The following is a 20,815-nucleotide window of genomic DNA, read 5'->3' as shown; positions in this document are numbered from 1 at the left end:
TTTGTTTATTATTTATTTAATAAACAATTATAAATTTTATTTATATTTATTAAATTATATATAAATATATTTAGATTTTATTTATTTATATAATAAATATAAACAAATTTATATTTATTAAATTATATAAATATATAAATTTATTTATATATATTAAAATAACATGACAACAAATTTAGTAAATATATAATATTAACAAAAAATTGAAACAGCATTAAGTAACGTTAATATAAATGTTTTATTGTCTCGTTTTATAGTTTAGTCATTTAAATTAGGTGAGCTTCATTGTAACAAAAACTACATATTCATATTTTGCTGGGCAAAATAAGTTAAATAACAGTAATGCAAATGGAGTAAATAAGTAGCATTAACAAATAAAACAATAATATGAAATAAAATGATAATGCAGAGTACAATTATAATTTAAAAAGTCTAATATAAAAAGTATAATATAAAACAAAATGCACTTTTATTTTGTAGTGAGTATTCATCTCTCGTCTCGCGACAGTTGCCGCGGGATCTGCACTCTGATGTTTCCGGTAAGCTGCCGAGAGCAGCTGGGCCGAAACTCACCGCACCCTCCTGATCCTCAGCCTCCTCTCCCGGGACATTCCGCTCACCGGGACCGGCTCCACTCGCCACGGAGTTCGGGATCTCATTTCCCGTTATATGAGAGAGACAGTGATCGCTGACAGACGCTTTAAACCTCGGCAGACACACGGACTGATGCTAGCAAGCTAACAGCATCCTCTCGCGCGGGCTGAGAAATCAAAACAATGCGTTTATTTATTACTTCTAGTTCATTTATACTCGTTTCATGAAGTTAATGTGCATTTTGCTGAGTTTGAAAGTATGTTATGTGTGTTTAAGCGGCAGTAGCTCAGGCTGATTATACGTTTACAGGTGATTTTACAGTTTGTTTATATTATATCTAAATAATATAAATCATATAAGAGTCCGTGTCATATTCTAGTAGTGTAAAGTGAATGTTTGGGGTGTGCGGATTCATGCACCTAGTGTTTTAAATTTGATTTTTCATCATAATGATCAGATCTGGATGGTGAACAGGTTGAGGAGGGTTTGACCAGGTAATCAGACTGATCCAGGAACTTGATCAGCTCGATGACAAGCTGTAAATTAGAGTCATTATTGAGTAAAGCTCAGTCTGAGCTCGCCTTTTACTGTCCCTGAGATTAAAGGTCTTTTCACACGTCAGCCATGGCTCCAAAAAAAAGACCAGATCCCATAGTTATAACTGGAACCGGAGAAGGACAGCCAACCTCTACATCCATAGATGCTGCGTCAGAGTAAGTTATAGAGCTGTCTGAAATTGTCACTTCAGATTGAATGTGCTGAATGACTTCTTTATGCTTTTCTTAAACCTCAGAGCGAATCTTGAGGCCCTGCAGAAGAAGTTGGAAGAGCTCGACTTGGACGAGCAACAGAAGAAGCGTCTGGAAGCTTTTCTCACGCAGAAAGCCAATCTGGGCGAGCTGAAAGATGATGATTTCCAGCATATCTGTGAACTTGGAGCTGGAAATGGAGGTGTGGTCAATAAAGTGTGCCACAAACCCTCTGGTCTTGTAATGGCCCGGAAGGTGAGTCACCAGCACGTGGTTTGTTGTTTCCATCATTGTGTAACAGAGAATCATTTTGACTCGTCCGTCAGTTTGTCAAAATTAACCAGACAAATGTTTTCATCTCAAAGAACTACTCAAATAACCAGCATTTCATGGAAGTATCACATTTCAGCTCCAGCTAGACTTCCATCATAAGTGTATAGATTGATGTAGTGATGTATTTTTGTAAGATCACATCTTCTTAAAACACAATAGGATTTTTCCATTTGCTTTTGAATTATTGCAGAAAATAAGCTCTGTGACCGACAAAATTTTATGGTTCTTACTAGGGTTGCAAAGGGGCGGAAAATTTCTTTCCAGAAACTTTCCATGGGAAGTTAAGCTGGGGAATTTTTGAAATATTCAAAGTTGGAAACTGAACAGGAGTAAAAGGGAATTAACTAGAAATTTGGGGTAACTTATACAAACTGTATCATATACAGACATTTTGTTTGGTCTTAAGCAGGCATGCATACAAAATAATATAAATTTTTAACATTTTTGATTTTTTTTATAAATTTGTGAGTAGAACTTTCATAGTTGCTTTCATTGAACAAAAAAAAAAAATAAAATGAAAGCAGATTTAGTGATGTGGTCTCAATAGGCCACCTATTGAGGGTGTGATTGAGGAATGCGCAGGGTAGAAATTCAACTGAATTTGCATTAAATCTGATTGTTATGCTGCAAGATTTTTTTTCCAACTACATTTAAAGGATTAGTTCACTTCAGAATTCAAATTTCCTGATAATTTCCTCACCCCCATGTCATCCAAGATGTTCATGTCTTTCTTCAGTGGAAAAGAAATGAAGGTTTTTGAGGAAAACATTCCAGGATTTTTCTCCATATAGTGGACTTCACTGGGGTTCAATGGGTTGAAGGTCCAAATGTCAGTTTCAGTGCAGCTTCAAAGATCTCTACATGATCCCAGACGAGGAATAAGTCTTATCTAGAGAAACCATCGGTCATTTTCTGAAAGAAATAAAAATGATATACTTTTTAACCACAAATGCTCGTCTTGCACTGCTCTGTGATGCGCCACGCATGATGTAATCACGATGGAAAGGTCACACGGAAGTATTGATCCAGTGTCTACAAAGCGAATGTGCGTGGATGCGTGGAGCATCACAGAGCAGTGCAAGACGAGCATTTGTGGTTAAAAAGTATATAAATTTTATTTTTAGTTAGAAAATGGCCGATGGTTTCTCTAGATAAGGCTCTTATTCCTCGTCTGGGATCATGTAGAGCTCTTTGAAGCTGCACTGAAACTGACATTTGGACCTTCAACCCGTTGAACCCCAGTGAAGTCCACTATATGGAGAAAAATCCTGGAATGTTTTTCTCAAAAACCTTCATTTCAAATGAAGAAAGAAAAACATAAACATCTTGAATGACATGGGGGTGAGTAAACTATAAGGAAATTTGAATTCTGAAGTGAACTAGGCTAACCTGCAATTTTGCAAATTTCCAGTTTATCCCCATTAATTCCTATTAATTCCCATATATTCTCATTAATTCCTATGGAAACTTTCCAACTTTGCATATTCCTGGAATTTTGCAACCCTAATTCTTACATGTTTTGTTCATCATGATAATCTTCTCAAATGAACTTTTGAAGCCTAAATACAATCTGCATAAGTCAAAAGCTAAATGTAGTCTATAAACAAACTACACCATGATCACATGACTTCAACATCACCATCGTTAAGCTTCCGACACATTTTCTCAGTCTTTATTTAAAAACAGAACAAAAATACAAATGAGGTAAACAGTGCTCTTAAGTTTTTCAGGAAGATGTACTAACAGTGGTATTCAGATAAGTATTGCAACAAAAAAATTAAATCAAATGTAAAATAACAGTGCATAGTCTTACTGTACACATTAATATAGATTAATCCTTATTAAAGCTACGTAAGTTATTCAGTCAAGATGAGCGAGTGATTTTCCTTTGTTGTTTAATTATCATTAATGACAGACAGCAGCAGGATTATTAGGCTGCTGTCACTTTAAGAACTAATGCACGGATCCAATATACTGTTACACACATGTTTGCTTTCTCAAAAAAGGCATTTTTGTGTGTACGCGTTTAGGCGCGTATTCCGAAGCCCATTTGCTTATTTGCAGAAACATATGCAGAAACATTATTTGCGTTTGAGAGCCGCCTGGGAAACACTATTTAATATCAAGCACGTCCTGCAGTTTAGCAACAGTAGACTGCATTTTACAACACTCACTTATTCGGCTGATTTGGATGTTAAGTTTGGGCTTTTAGGGAGGAACGAAAGCACACCGCTGTGAAGGAAAGGAAGGTGTGGCAGACGGAATGGAGCAGTGGCACAATAATCATTTTACCTCAATTATCTTGTTTTCATGATCTTTGGAAGCCAAAATCGAAATCGAAAATCAATTATGATTGATCGCACAGCCCTTCCATAATCCTATTGATTTCAGGTGCTAAAATACAACTCGTCTCTGGGTTTTGGCCTCCAAAAGTACATCATCTCTGCAGCACAGTAAATGTTTCCTATTCATTTTTTACAAGTTGAAGAACAAGGTGAAATAATTTTCTGTGATAGTCGATGTCATCATGCTGTCCATAGACATGATGAAAATATCCCAGAACGTTCACATTTACAACACTACATGTCTGTGTGAGCTGCATATGTTTGTAACAATCTTTCTGTAGTTAATCCATCTGGAGATCAAGCCAGCCATCAGACATCAGATCATCAGGGAGCTGCAGGTCCTGCATGAGTGCAACTCTCCCTACATCGTGGGTTTCTACGGGGCGTTTTACAGCGACGGGGAGATCAGCATCTGTATGGAGAACATGGTACGCTCAGAGGCTTATATTGTCATCTTTTGAGTACACTAGTCCAAAGTTCATTTTAAAATGATCTGTTAATTTTACACTTTTATTTGCGGTTCCCTCACTGCCCCCAGTGTGAGTGTGTTTGTTAAACTGTTTGTGTCTCCATCTCTCCTTGTCGACAGGACGGAGGCTCTTTGGATCAGGTTCTGAAAGATGCTCGCAGAATTCCAGAGGAGATCTTGGGAAAAGTCAGCATAGCCGTAAGTATGCTTAGGCTAATAATATGTAAAACTCTTCAATTACGAAACTGCAACTTAATAACTTTTCTGAGTGATGTGTTCTTGGCAGGGCCTATCACTAACTTTTTGCCCCAGTGGCCGGTGACTTAAAGGGTTAGTTCACCCAAAAATGAAAATTCTGTCATGTATTACTCACCCTCATGCCGTTCCACACCCGTAAGACCTTCAGTAATCTTCGGAACACAAATTGAGATATTTTTGTTTAAATCCGATGGCTCAGTGAGACCTACATAGGGAGCAATGACATTTCCTCTCTCAAGATCCATAAAGGTACTAAAAACATATTTAAATCCGTTCATGTGAGTACAGTGGTTCAATACTAATATTATAAATCGACGAGAATATTTTTGGTGCGCCAAAAAAATCAAAATAACGAATTATTTAGTGATGGCCGATTTCAAAACACTGCTTCATGAAGCTTCAGAGCATTATGAATCAGTGTGTCGAATCAGCTGTTCGGAGCGCCAAAGTCACGTGATTTCAGCAGTTTGACAAGCGATCCAAATCATGATTCGACACGCTGATTCATAACGCTCCGAAGCTTCCTGAAGCAGTGTTTTGAAATCGGCCATCACTATATAAGTCGTTATTTTGTTTTTTTGGCGCACCAAAAATATTCTCATCGCTTTATAATATTAATATTGAACCACTGTACTCACATGAGCTGATTTAAATATGTTTTTAGTACATTAATGGATCTTGAGAGAGGAAATGTCATTGCTGGCTATGTAGGCCTCACTGAGCCATCGGATTTCAACAAAAATATCTTAATTTGTGTTCCGAAGATCAACGAAGGTCTTACGGGTGTGGAACGACATGAGGGTGAGTAATTAATGACATAATTTACATTTTTGGGTGAACTAACCCTTTGAACTAATGAACTATGCTCGAACGAATGAACTAACCCTTTAAGAAAATTTACTAGCTATAACTATTTTGGTCACACTTTAGTTTAGGGTCCAATTCTCACTATTAACCAACTATTAACTATGACTTTTGCCTCAATAAAGTCCTAATTTCTGCTTATTAATAGTTAGTAAGGTAGTTGTTAAGTTAAGGATTAAGGGATGTAGAATATGGTCACGCAGAATAAGGCATTAATATGTGCTTTATAGGTACTAATAAACAGCCAATATCCTAGTAATATGCATGATAATAAGCAACTAGTTAATAGTGAGAATTGGACCCTAAACTGCAAAATGCAATGAAAATACGTAATCCGTATCAGCAAATACCAAAAATAATAGTATCAGTATTGTACTGGACAAAGTGGTATCATTAGTTCAGAAAGCTTATTATGATCTGAAGTTGTCAAAACTTGTCCCAAACTTGCATGACTGACTTTCTTCTGTGAAAGACAAAAGGAGATGCTTTACACAATGTTCATGCTGCTCATTTTCCAAACGATGAAGGTGAATGGAGATTTTATGCAAACAAACGAAAGTCTTGCTCTTGTTGTTTGAACATTCTGCTTAATTTCTCCTGTTGTTTTCCACAGGAAAAAAAAACTCAGGTTTGGAACGACATTATTTTTTAAATCTAAAAAAAACGCAATTTTCTTTTTTCCGTTCAAACAGGTTTTAAGAGGTCTCGCTTACCTTCGAGAAAAGCACCAGATAATTCACAGAGGTAAAGAAAATCAACTTAAAAACTCATAAGTTTTGAATCTTTCAAAATATCTGTATCTGTGTAAAATGAGTGCACTAATAAGAAACAAATTCCTGTTTTCACAGATGTGAAACCTTCAAATATTCTGGTAAATTCTCGCGGGGAGATCAAACTGTGTGACTTCGGCGTGAGCGGGCAGCTCATCGACTCCATGGCCAACTCTTTTGTAGGAACACGCTCGTACATGTCGGTATGTTTTTAGTTGGTGGTACTGGTTTTAGCAAGGATTAAAGTCCTGATATCCTTCGAAGTCAGGCCAAAACGAAGTTCACTAACAGTATACCACTGCTCATGCATTTTGAACTTCTTTGATCTTCTCTTAGGGGGTAAAAAGAAGAGTACATCGAGGCCTTTAGAAGTGCTGATTCTGTTTTAAGTGTTGCAGGATTTGTTTGACTGAGTTCCTGTCGTGTGTGTGTGTTCAGCCGGAGAGGTTGCAGGGCACTCATTACTCGGTGCAGTCAGATGTGTGGAGTATGGGTCTCTCTCTGGTGGAGTTGGCCATCGGCCGGTATCCCATTCCTCCGCCCGACGCCAAGGAGCTGGAGGGGATCTTCGGCAGGGCAATGATGGATGTTGGGGGGGCAGAGACACACAGTACCTCTCCTCGACCCAGACCCCCGGGCAGACCCGTCAGCGGTGAGAAATGATTCCTGGATGGCAGCACAAGATTTTAGTCTTAGTGGACATTTTCTTTTCTGGATGTGATTAAAAGTGTAGCGAGTATTTTCACTAAATGGAATTGTGAAAATGAAAAGATTCTGCTCTTCTGGTTTTACACTACTGGCTTAAAAGTTTGGAAAAATTAACATTTTTTTTTAAAAATGTTTTAGCAAGAAGTGTCTTCTGCTCACCAAAGCTGCGTTTATTTAATTAAAAATACAGTAATATTGTGAAATATTATTACAATTTAAAATGTGTTCTCTATTTTCATATGTTAAAATGAAATTTTATTCCAGTGATCAAAGCTGAATTTTCAGCATCATTACTCCAGTCTTCAGTGTCACATGATCCTTCAGAAATCATTCTAATATGATGATTTGCTTCTCAATTATTATCAGTTATTGTTGGTACTCATTTGTTAACATTTTTCAGTTTTTGAAACAGCTGCTTAATATTTTTGTGGAAACTTATACATTTTATTTTCAGGATTCTTTGATGAATAGAAAGTTCAAATGAGCAGAATTTCTTTGAAACAGAATCTTTTGCAACATTATAAATGTCTTTTTTAACTTTTTAATGCGCCCTTGCTGAATAAAAGTATTAATTTAATTAATTAATTTTTAAATCTTACTTACCCCAAACATTTGAATGTATTAGTGTATTACAGTTTCCACAAAAATATTAAGCAGCAAAAATTTTGATGTTTTCAACATTGATAATAATCATAAATGTTTCTTGAGCAGCAAATCATCATATTAGAATGATTTCTGAAGGATCATGTGACACAAGACTGGAGTAATGATGCTGGAAATTCAGCTTAGATCACAGGAATACATTTTACTATAAATTCACATAGAAAACAGTTGTTTTGAATTGTAATAATACTTAACAATTTTTACTAATATTTTTTGATTAAATAAATGCAGTATTGGTGAGCAGAAGAGATTTCTTTAATAAACATTAAAAAAAACTTTTCACCAGTATTATAAATCAAAAGAAAATAATAGTACTCGTATGATATTGTATAGAATGCCAGCAGGTGTCAGTATAATATTAATAAACTTTATTCATATAGCACCCTTCATACATAAAAAAATGCAGCTCAAAGGGCTTTATATAAAAACATAAGCATATCACATAAAAATAAGAAAAAAATAACAATACATAAAATACAGAATAATGACAACATAATACATACAATACTAGTACTACGTTTTTTAGGTTTAGGTTTAAAAACATTAAGCGAAGTGTAAGGTTGTATAACAGACCTCTGTTGTGTTGGTTGTTTAGGAAGACGCCTGCAAAACATGAAGTTACTCAATTCACCCTACTGCTAGTAAACTGATGTGACTGTTCTCTTTCAGGTCATGGGCCCGTCATGGCTATATTTGAGCTGCTGGATTATATAGTCAATGAGGTGAGAGTCTTCAATCACACTTCAGTTTCAGAATGAAATAGCCTGGATATAATCTAATAAAAATAGTCTCAATGCTGATGTTCATGTTTTATGTCTCTGAACTAACTGAAGATTCAGAGTTGATGACTTGACAAATAGTTTTTAATGCATGTGCCACAAATGACACTTTTTGATTGTTTATTCAGTAAGATGTATTAATACATAATGACTTTGAGTGTGTAGAGCACTGATTCTGCTCCAAGACTCTTTAAGACACTGTGAATATGAGATCTGATGCTGTTATTAATGACACATGAGTGTAAATAAAGACTTTTTCTGTGTGTTATCCATCAGCCGCCCCCTAAACTGCCTCACGGCGTCTTCACTCCTGATTTCCAGGACTTCGTGACCAAATGGTGAGTTCTGTTTCTCAACAGGTGAAACACAGTAAATCATTGGTGTGATTTCGGGTCTAATTGAGATCTTGAGAGTCTAATGAAGCACTTTAGTGCCTAAATTGTTTTCTTTGCATCTTATTTGTAGTCTCATTAAAAACCCTGCAGACAGAGCGGACCTGAAGATGCTGACGGTGAGAACACATTTCTTATGTTTTCATGCAAGACAAAATCAAATCAAAATGGACCCCATTTAGTTTTATAATAAATGCACTTGATCGTACAGTGTTCATTATTATAAATGTGACACACACGTTTGACCTCCTTTACAGAATCACACGTTTATCAAGCGCTCAGAGGTGGAGGAGGTTGACTTCGCTGGATGGTTGTGTAAAACTATAGGGCTCAATCAGCCCAGCACACCTACACAAACAGCCGAATGACACACGCACACTTCACCATGGTTTCCCCTACAGAATACCAACGTTTACAGCGTATCTGATGGAACACGTGCAAAGCTGCTTATTTTACACTTTTACTTCCATATACATGGTGAATCTCATGAAACGTCACGGTCAAAACAGAGAAATAAGAGATTTTGCTGAAAGAAAATGAAGCCTGTTTTTAGGATTTTTTTGCATTGTGTGCATTTTGTCATACAAATTAAGTACATCTGCCCACAAACTTCCCGTTACTGTAATGAGGAAAAACAATGATATATTATTAAATTGCAAAATGAAGTTCTGTATATTATGGCCTTTAAATAGGACCTTTTATTCCCTTTTACAAAGTCTTGATTTATGCTTAATTTTCATGAAAATGTCACTGTGCAAAAAAAAATCTAAATGGTCCTAAGAATATTCTTCATCTTTTTTAAGCAAAATATAATTTCATATATTTTTCTTTTGGTTTTGTTGTGAAATATGACCTGAGAATGTTTCCGTCAGATTCGTCACATCCAGGCACACGTATGTTCTCATTTGATCCATGATCATGTGTAATGGAGTTCATATATGCCAGGAAGTCACCGCCGGCACAGTTATTATTATTTCTGTATGTTTGTTCTTGCGTTTGCCACAAACATCAACTACAGACAGTTACAGTTTGTTGCTTTAAGACTCTCAATAAAGTGATTGTAGAGGGGATGAACTGTTTCTGGTTTTATTTTTACTTGTCCATTGTTTTTTAGTTAAAAATTAAAAAGTGTAAAGCAATTAAGACTTAATTTCAAATCTGTGCTGTTTTAGTTTAACAAACACTTTTGACCACTAACTTTGTCAAAATAAAGACTGACGTGTATATATACATTTAAATAATTTTATATTAGCTTTGCGATTACTAAGGTGTTTTCTAGTGTTTTGCTGTGAAGCTGCATGACATTTTCTTCCCCACTCGTGTCTCTGTGATCTCTCTAGATATGGCTCAGGTCCCTCCTTCAGTGCAAGTCTGGGATTTTTCATTTATTTTATCTAAAAAGTGCAATAGTAATACTGGCACACTGTCTAGTAATTGTTTTTATTAATGTCCCTCAGAGGAAGTGTACATTGATTTCCTGATTCAAAGCATACAGATTCATCAGCAAAACCTGTTGATGTTTGCCAAATTTGATACCAGTGATGATTGTGCCAGATTTTGCAAGTACAGGACAGTAATGATCAGTGGGCGTGGCCATAAACAGAGGGGTGTTTTTGAGAAATCATTACCTGATTTGCCCACGTCAGAGTGTGGGTAGGGTTTAGGGGTGGGGTCGGGTGAAGATGGTCATTTTCATTGCATGATATATAAACACCCACAAGTACAGAAACGCCTACTTTTGTTCCGCAGAGACCTTATACTCATATTTTGCACTCATGTGAGGGATGCAACACCTCGTCACAGCCATCAGGTGGCAGTAGAGTTATTTGACACATTCAACCAGCAGCTGATCAGTGTTCAGTGTGTGAGGCCAAAATGAACATTCACCTAAATAGGTTTTTGTGAAGTTGCACCAAATATCTCTAAATAATAACATGCTTATTTATATGTTCCTTCATCTCATATTTTGAACAATGTTTTTGAACTAAATTGTGTAAACACCCTGAACATGTGTCGAGCATCAATAGTGGTTAATTTCAAAAGTGACATTTACTAGTACGAACCCTTTGAGGTCTCTGGTTCATTGTCACTCAAGCATGAGGAATTTTTTGGGGTTATTTTACTAGAATATTTTATTAAAGCAATAAACCATGTGAATAAAGACAGTCTATATTCACTAGAACGTCACTATTAATCAAAATGATTGGTTTTCTACCAGTGATGACATGTAAACTAAGATTAATAGTTGGTCACAATGCAGCTTCTAAACAAATGTTTTATAATATATTATTGTGATCAACTGATCAAAAACCCATTATTAATGCTCACGAAACACTGCAAATATGTTCTTGCTCAGTATTTTTGTCGTTTTCCATAACAAATATCTAAACATTCTTAAATCAAGATGCTTTTTTTTTTTTTTTTGAAGAAGAAGAAAAATAATCTGGTTTTCCCTTTGAATTGCGGCATTTTTCTGACCCCACTTATAATTTTTCTTGTTTTAAAGGTGTATAATTTCCATGTACTAATCGCTTGACAACAAGCTTGTAACGAGACTTAAAAAACGAGACCTTCCCCGACTTCCTAGGTTGTCTATGAAAGCCTGTAGACTGATTTTTATGTGAAGAACTCGGGACGTTTTTGCCGGGAAAATCAAAAGGATGTGACGTTTTACGCACGCTGCTGCGAACCTCTCTCATGCAAAGAAGGGATTAATTCAAACTATAGCCTCACATAGTCAGAGATACAGTCTCAAATATACCTTATAATCAAACTATCATAACAGAGTGATTTGAATTACCTCATCTGCTGTTGACATGATGCCAGTAAATCGCAGAGCTCGATACGATCAGATGCTTTCTGAACTGCTGTTTTTTCACTCCTGTCATTTAAATTGTGTGTTTATTTTGTTATTGTACATTACATGTGCACGAGCGGTAAGTTACTGACTGCAGTTCACTTAACGGCCACCAGTGTCGCTAATAACAAGGGTTTCTGAATTCTACATATAGCCCATTTAAGCATAAAGTAACTTAATTTTCATATATTTTTTCAGAAATCAAGACCTAATATAAGAATAATTGTGCTCCTCACGTAAATGTATCTTGATTTAAGAATTTTTATATTTGTACTGAAAAACAAGACCAAAATACTGAGGAAGAACATCATTTTTTTGCAGTGCATGACTCATAAATTCATAACATGCTCTAGTTTTGTCAGCATTACTGGAATCTGCTCCCCAAAACTGTCTGAAAGCGTGAAGGTTTCAACCCGGTCTGTGATTCTACTAGTGACCCATGTACAGAGTAGTGATGTGGCACGTCTGGTTTTCACAGCGATTCTGGGTATTCATCATGCGAGAATAAAAAGACAGGGTGACTTTAAACCCTCGCTCACTGCCGCAGTCAGACGGCAAACTCTGCAGTCATTAATATGCAAAAATGCAAATGAGTGGGTAATTAAGAGCAGGAGTTCCACAGAGGCTCTTTGATTGCTAATGAATTCTAATCTGCAAGAACGGGGGGATGGGTTGATGAAAAAAGAATGAGGAGAGACACATGTACCCGTCTCACTCCACGCGTTATGAGAGACAGTGTGGATTTAAACCTCGGGATTTTGTCCTCGGAAAAGGGAAGGTTGATGACCAATTGAAATATAAAATAAATCTGCCTCTAGTGAAATAAACACTGCATGCAAGACAACAAAAAATAGTGTGACAATTAGAAAACACCATGAATCAGTATGCAAATATTATGATGACATCCCTTGTGTACGATTTTGAACATTCTTTCAATGTGTGCCATTGTTTTCAACATTTAATCTAAAAAAAAATCATGGCAATGTCTGAATCGAGTTTGTATGTCAAATGGTTTAATCAGGTTCAGACCTGCAGTATTAATTATTTATTAAGTAGCTTAGATGCATTGCTTAATAAATAATGATAAATGATGTTCCCATGAGGCTTTATTTGTGTTTGTGTGTTTGTTTTCCAGGGCCTGCTGCCATCTGACCCTCAGCGAGAGGGTTTCGGTGTCTTGGCAAAGCCTGAAACTGCAGCATATGTGTTGCAAAACCCAAACGATGTCATATTACCATTTTGGCAAGCCATGACTTCACATATGCACACGGAGACAGAGATGTTGTTTAGAGCTCCCCTGACGACCGCTTCTCATCTGTCTCTCTCTCTCCGTCCATCTCTCTCACATTCTTTCACTTGCATGGTGGACTAATGTAAGCAATGCATGATGTTAGATGCAGAACTGCTCTTCTGTCTGTGTTTGAGGTGTTTTGAAAGCCGCCAAGTAAAATATTCTGTTTTTTAAATCTGTGAATTTGAGAAAACTCAGTCATCAAATGATCTGAAATCAAGATGGGACGCATCTTTCACTCATTACGAAATCAAGTTTAGGATATAAAGAACAGACGGATCCTTGTGTTTCCTGTTCTTCCTTTCCTGAAACTCTTGAACATTTTTCTACTTCTGTGATTGTACCTCTAAATTCTGGCTTGATGTTTTTAATTGGCTTTCATTGAAAATGAATAATATTCTTAGTTTTTGAGTATTTTGAGAATTTCAAATATGTATGACCCACCATTTTAGGGCAGATGCCAGTAACTGTGGCAAAACTCACTCCTGACTGTAAAGAGGGTGTTATGATAGATTTTGAGTCACGGTTTATGAGCATCAGTGATGACAGAATATTTCATATTGCCTAATCATTTGTTTTATCAAGTAATATGAATGGTTCTTATGGAAGCTTGTTTCCGCTACTGAATAAAAAGTAAAAAAAAAAGGTAATTGCGACTTTATCTCACAATTCTACCTTTTTTTCTCAGAATTGTGTGATATAAAGTCACAATTGCATGTTATAAACATTCTAAAAACTCTTGGATTATTTTTTTTTTTTTTTAAGTCCTGGGTTGAGCCTTTTGGGTCATTTTTTGGGGTTATTTTCCCAGTGTTTGGGTAGTTTGTTGTTTTACCCGGATCCTGGGTCAGACGTAACAACCCAGCGTTTGGGTAGTTTTTGTGTTACCCGGATCCTGGGTCAGACGTAACAACCCAGCGTTTGGGTAGTTTTTGTGTCACCCAGATCTTGGGTCAGACGTAACAACCCAGTGTTTGGGTAGTTTTTGTGTTACCCGGATCCTGGGTCAGACGTAACAACCCAGCGTTTGGGTAGTTTTTGTGTCACCCAGATCTTGGGTCAGACATAACAACCCAGCGTTTGGGTAGTTTTTGTGTCACCCGGATCTTGGGTCAGACATAACAACCCAGCGTTTGGGTAGTTTTTGTGTCACCCAGATCCTGGGTCAGACATAACAACCCAGCGTTTGGGTAGTTTTTGTGTCACCCAGATCCTGGGTCAGACGTAACAACCCAGTGTTTGGGTAGTTTTTGTGTCACCCAGATCTTGGGTCAGACATAACAACCCAGCGTTTGGGTAGTTTTTGTGTCACCCGGATCTTGGGTCAGACATAACAACCCAGCGTTTGGGTAGTTTTTGTGTTACCCGGATCTTGGGTCAGACGTAACAACCCAGCGTTTGGGTAGTTTTTGTGTCACCCAGATCCTGGGTCAGACATAACAACCCAGCGTTTGGGTAGTTTTTGTGTCACCCAGATCCTGGGTCAGACGTAACAACCCAGTGTTTGGGTAGTTTTTGTGTCACCCAGATCTTGGGTCAGACGTAACAACCTAGTGTTTGGGTAGTTTTTGTGTCACCCGGATCTTGGGTCAGACGTAACAACCCAGCGTTTGGGTAGTTTTTGTGTCACTCGGATCTTGGGTCAGTCGTAACAACCCAGCGTTTGGGTAGTTTTTGTGTCACCCAGATCTTGGGTCAGACGTAACAACCCAGCGTTTGGGTAGTTTTTGTGTCACTCGGATCTTGGGTCAGACGTAACAACCCAGCGTTTGGGTAGTTTTTGTGTCACCCGGATCTTGGGTCAGTCGTAACAACCCAGCGTTTGGGTAGTTTTTGTGTCACCCAGATCTTGGGTCAGACGTAACAACCCAGCGTTTGGGTAGTTTTTGTGTCACCCAGATCTTGGGTCAGACGTAACAACCCAGCGTTTGGGTAGTTTTTGTGTCACCCGGATCTTGGGGCAGTCGTAACAACCCAGCGTTTGGGTAGTTTTTGTGTCACCCAGATCTTGGGTCAGACGTAACAACCCAGCGTTTGGGTAGTTTTTGTGTCACTCGGATCTTGGGTCAGACGTAACAACCCAGCGTTTGGGTAGTTTTTGTGTCACCCGGATCTTGGTTCAGTCGTAACAACCCAGCGTTTGGGTAGTTTTTGTGTCACCCAGATCTTGGGTCAGACGTAACAACCCAGCGTTTGGGTAGTTTTTGTGTCACCCAGATCTTGGGTCAGACGTAACAACCCAGCGTTTGGGTAGTTTTTGTGTCACCCGGATCTTGGGTCAGACGTAACAACCCAGTGTTTGGGTAGTTTTTGTGTTACCCAGATCCTGGGTCGGACGTAACAACCCAGCGTTTGGGTAGTTTTTGTGTTACCCGGATCTTGGGTCAAACGTAACAACCCAGCGTTTGGGTAGTTTTTGTGTTACCCGGATCTTGGGTCAAACGTAACCCAGGGGTTGAGTTATTTATCGTGGGCTTTTCTTCAGGAGAGAGCAGTGCAGCTCCATCAAATTGGTGCATGTCTTCGGTAAAATACAGGTTTGTGTACATTTTATTTTATCTAAAAATTCGTTATTGTTCTGTATATTGTTTAATTTTATGGAAAGCAACATACAGGGGCGTGATGTGAGTCACCTAAATGAGTGCGGTGTTGGTCTTTTTGAGTGATGGAAATTTTGGATCTCGAGTTCATTCAAAAAGATACAGAATATAAATACTTAGGATGTTAAAATATGTTCTCAGAATTGTACACTGATTATTTATGGACAGGTTATGGAGTCAGTCACAGCATTTTTCGGCTACGAGTGAAAAGCAGGCGGCGGTCTGTAGTTATCAGTTCCCCCGCCGAACGCGAGTCATCTCCGGCACGAGATCCAGTGCCGTTACGGTGGAAACAGGACAACAGAGACTGGTCCATTACATTTTAATTACTTCTAAATGTTTAATTTTTACTTCTAATATTTGTTAAACGAGCTTAAATGCAGGCAATATGTATTAAAAACGATATAAAATATGCTATATTATAAAATATGATTGAAAATAAAGGAATTATCATGCAAACCAGTGGTTGTGTGGAGTATTTAAAAAAGGTTTAGAGGATTTAAGTTAATCCGTAAACAATAATTCATGTATGAAGTAAAAAAAAAAAAAAAAAAAAAAATGCTAGTATTATAGTAAAAATGAATCAACCCATTATGCTGGGTTAAATAAACAACCCAATTTGCTGGGTAAAATTAACCCAGCATGTGTTCTGTCCTATATTTACCCAGCCCCTGAGTTAATTGGGTTGTTTTTAACAGTGTGTTTTAGAGTGAAGTCAGAATTGTGTGATATAAACTCACAATTGAGAGTTATAAAGTCCAATTCTGAGGGGAAAAAAAAAAAAAAAAAATGTGTGAATGTTGCTTAAAGGCTTGAATAAAAATAAAAAAGCTGAATTTTAAAACCATAGGCACCAGAATTAGGAGTTTATATCTCACAATTCTGACTTTATATGACGCATTTGCAAGTTATAAAGTCAGATTTGTGAGATAAAGTCACAATTACCTTTTTTTTTTTTTTTTTTTATTCCGTGGTGGAAACAAGCTTCCATAGGTTCTTGAGCAATATTAGTTAGCCGAAAAGTGTAATATTGCTTAAAGGCTGGAATAAAAATAAAAAATCTGAACAGATTTTAAAACCATAGGCATCATATATTTACAGAGGAAAAACTGCATCATTCACTAAACGACTGAAGATCACACACTACCAGATTGTCAAGTCGTTCGAGCTATCTGGTCAAAAGTCGTGTTCCAGACTACTCAATAGTAAAAGCTGCCATCGTAGTTCTTTAATCGAGCTGATAAACCTCTCTGCTTTGATAGACACTTCACTTCCTTTCCTCATCAGCGCCGCCGCGACCACAATGTTGCACAGTAGCAGCGTGTTTCTCAGGAAGCGTGTGTCGTATGTCGCTACTGTAACCTGAGCGTGGGTGTTCAGATACACTGGGTCTCCCCAAAAACGCACATCAAGGGAACCCCGGCTTACGGGACAGCTAACAAATGCTGAAAACCGATGCCTGGGACAGCGACAACTGCCCTGAGAGAGGCAGATCAATCTCTGCCTGTATGAGGATTTGAGATGTTGCTCCAGACGTGAATGATCCATCAGATGTACCTTTCTCAACTGCTGGAGTGCAAAATGGGTGAAAAAATTCCACAAACCCCAAGCCAAACCTGGAGACCAGAAGATCACAGAGATGTGAGGGTGCATGGCCTGCAAAAAAACCCTCTAGAAACCAGCCCAGCTAACAGGAAACGTTCTCTCAAAGTTATGAACATTCTTCCAGTAACATTAATAGAATGTTCATTCAAAGTTCTATACATTCCATTGAATTTCCAGTAATGTTAATAGAATGTTTATTCTTATGTTCTCAAAATGTTGCAAAAACATCATTTTTTAAATGTTACTATTTCAGAAAACATTCAAAATTAAAATTCCCATAATGTTTGCAGAATGATAAAATGGAATGTTCCCTTAAAGTTCATATAACCAAGAAAAAGGTTTTAAATAATGTTTTTATAACGTAATGGCAACGTTCTTAGAACGTTTTTTTGTTAGCTGGGAGTTGCACAGACAAGCACCACTCACTCACCTTCTTCAGGAAATGCAAAAACCAATTTGCTCTTTCATTTGTACCTTAAAAATCCCTCAGAGCTTTGCAGGACGAGGATGCATGAGATGTCTTGAGAAATATCTGCAAGTGTCAAAGGATGTAGTACAAGTGTGTGAACTAGAGCAAGAAAAAACCCCTTTGAAGTTGTTTGCGCGGTGGTCTCGGTGCATGTGTGTGTTGTGTATGTGTGTGTAGACACTGCTGTCCCCTCTCGACACTGGTTGGTTTTTCTTGAGAAACATAAACCACGAGCCCAGAGACACGACTGCCAGCATATTATCAAAGACGAGATTCGCTAGAAACAGGTGCAGAATCGTCCCACAACATTAACACTGTCGGCCCTGATGACAAACACAGAGGACACCTCGCCACACCTGACTAATCTCTCTACACGTGAAGCCAACACCAAATCATAACCCACTCCATATTCTCACTATATGCTCAGGAATGTGTCATGTTCTGAACATCGTTTCACGTTGACTTTATTGCACTGCACGTACATTGCTACAGAGAGTAAAGCTGCCAGCAGTGAAGGGTTTGATCTGGGTCACATGAACGCTGTTTTCCTGTTCGCAGTAAGTCTGGTTGAGGGTTTCAGGGTGGAAATCCCATACTGTGATATGACTTTGCACTCTCAGGTGCATGTACCTGTCAGTCAACCTTTTTGCAATATGATGTCTTGAAGTTAAGAATTACATTTGGGCTTAAAAGACAATTAATATTTGAATTTGAATGAGAATATGCATATTATAAGACCATTAAAACAACATAGCCATGTGCAATTATACTGTGATAAAGAAAGTAAGTCCTGCTTCTACACAAATGATGATATACGTCACTACAATCAGTCAACGCTTCATTATTTTCTTTCTCTTATATTTTCTTGTGAAAATGCATTTAATTCAATAGTCCACTTTAGACATTCTACTAACTATAAGTAACTTTGCAACTACATGTCAACTAACTTTCATTAGAGTATTAGTAGACGGTTAGTGTTAGTAAGTTGATGTACTTGCTATATGCAGAATTCGTCGACAGTAAATAAATATGTGCAGAGCGCTTTCCTTTTAATAATAAACACAACAAAAATGACAGCGGTGAGAAAACAGCAATTAAGAAAGCATCTGATCATAGCGATGTGGATATGTTTCAAAGACTTTAGATATAGAAAGATCTAAATTCACTCTTGTATTATGAATGGGAGAAAGTTCAATGCGCAATATGGTGGAATAAGTCCCGCCTTCTAAGTAAAAATCGCCAACCGCCAATTAGTAAAGTCATCATGTCACTGCAGCTGCCTTTAGTAGCTCTGGGCTGCGTTCCACTCCACGTTTAGACACACACTCGCAAACTTCCCTAAGCACTTCCCCTTGGGGGAATCCCTGCCGCCACTTTGAGGTGCGTTCCACTTCGTGAAGTGGACGAGGGAAGTTTATATGGACAGACCCTTGCTTCCTCGATTTTGACCGAGGGAATGAGTCTACTTCATATGTACACTTCAGGCAGCTCCATATACCACAATGCAACACGATTGTGACGTCACCGCATTATCGCACCACAAACAACTCTATGTATTGTTTTTTTTAATAAAACAACCCAAACACGCCTATATACACATACGCTGCGTCCGTAATCGAATACTTCTCTACTATATAGTACGCGAAAAACAGTATGCGAATAGAGTAGTATGTCCGCAATCATAGTATTCAAAAAACAGTAGGCGAAAAGTACCCAGATGACTTACTACTTCCGGCGAGATTCTGAAGTGTGCATATGATGGACACTTTACTATCCCATGAGGCCACAGGAGAGGATTTGTGAATGGAGTTGAAGGGATGTAACTGATGCTGGTAGGTCATGTGACAGTAACAACATGGCAGATGTAGTAAGTCCAGATTTCATTCATACTACGCGCATTCGTACTATATAGAACATACTTTTTCAACAGTCGGAAAGTAAATTTAAATTCAAATGCAGTACCTACTCAGACAGTACGCGATTTTGGACGCAGCTAAAGGCTAGTGTGACCGCGGTTACAGTTCTAAAACACGCGCTTATTAGGACTGCGCATGCGCATTGGCTGGTCCAGCCTGAAAAAAATCTTTTTTTTTTTTTTTTTTCATTATTTGAGCGTTTAGAAACAACATTTATGAGACAGTTGTTGCCAGATGTCATTGGTGATTTCAAATATTAAATTTAATCGTAAACTTAGTGAACATTTTTGGAGAATTTGATGTTTCCCCTTTCAAAGAGATAAGAGCTGCCCGAGAATAGTTTCAAAGATGGCCGCCGAGTGAAATAACTTGCCTGAAAGGGACTTTGATATGTTTGCAGCAGCTCTGCGATTCACCGGCATTATCATAGAACGGAAGGGAGGTTCTCAGGAGCGCGCGTAGCCGTCCTTTTGATTTTCCCGGCAAAAACGTCCCGAGTTCTTCACATAAAAATCACTCTACAGGTTTTCATACAGTCTCGTTACAAGCTGTTCAAATATTGGAAATAAAACAGCGATTAATAATAATTCTTACATATAGCCCCTTTAATTGGCATATTTTTGCAATCATCAGTCCATTCATGTCCTGCACAGCTGCCATGGTCCGTCTCTAGATTTCACACTACTGTCTCATCATCATGTGTGTTTTGACCCTTATCTGTTCAAACGTTCAGCGTATCTCCTGTCTCGAATGTGTCGGTTGTGCGAGGTGCCGGTTGCCATGGTTTCGTTGGTATTGGCGGATGCTTTCAGTTAGCTAATCCTGCTCGATGCTCTCCAAACCCTGAGATGAATGCACTTGATGCCAGACGCAGCTGGCCCTGCATTCAGTCCTGCACATTCACGGGCCCATCGACTCAATAGAGCAGCTAGTCACGCGCGGACCGGGGTCTTATAGCCGCGCCGCCTGCTGAGCTCAGGTAAGTAAAGTGAAGCACTGCTGTGACTATAAACATCAACACTCATCACAGAGCTGAAGATGAAGTTGTACGAACAGGCCGTGCAAAAGCAGGGATGTTATTTGTGAAGAGTGTTTGCTTTGGCCTGCAGCACATCATTTGGCTTTGCTATGAAATGTGCAACATTATATTCCA

The 20,815-nt window shown here is 38.1% G+C and overlaps 1 protein-coding gene across 2 annotated transcripts; it reads left to right on the top strand.

Annotated features, from left to right (window-relative positions):
* Positions 1-515: 515 nt before the first annotated feature.
* On the top strand, positions 516-9,994 carry map2k2b (mitogen-activated protein kinase kinase 2b). Of its 2 annotated transcripts, XM_051875049.1 has the most exons (12): positions 516-903; positions 1,052-1,307; positions 1,388-1,598; positions 4,303-4,449; positions 4,611-4,688; positions 6,305-6,356; positions 6,461-6,585; positions 6,821-7,034; positions 8,423-8,475; positions 8,809-8,870; positions 8,998-9,043; positions 9,182-9,994. In XM_051875049.1, the coding sequence occupies exons 2-12, from the start codon at positions 1,219-1,221 to the stop codon at positions 9,290-9,292; spliced, it is 1,188 nt and encodes a 395-aa protein (XP_051731009.1). In that variant the 5' UTR covers positions 516-903; positions 1,052-1,218; the 3' UTR covers positions 9,293-9,994. The 2 variants fall into 2 exon arrangements, with proteins under 2 accessions (XP_051731009.1, XP_051731001.1); XM_051875041.1 differs by having other exon boundaries at positions 516-1,307.
* Positions 9,995-20,815: the final 10,821 nt, after the last annotated feature.

The sequence above is a fragment of the Ctenopharyngodon idella genome, chromosome 2, assembly GCF_019924925.1.
Source record: "Ctenopharyngodon idella isolate HZGC_01 chromosome 2, HZGC01, whole genome shotgun sequence".
NCBI classification, from domain to species: domain Eukaryota; kingdom Metazoa; phylum Chordata; class Actinopteri; order Cypriniformes; family Xenocyprididae; genus Ctenopharyngodon; species Ctenopharyngodon idella.
The sequence above is the reverse complement of the archived record's forward strand: the minus strand, read 5'-3'. Positions and strand labels throughout refer to the sequence as shown.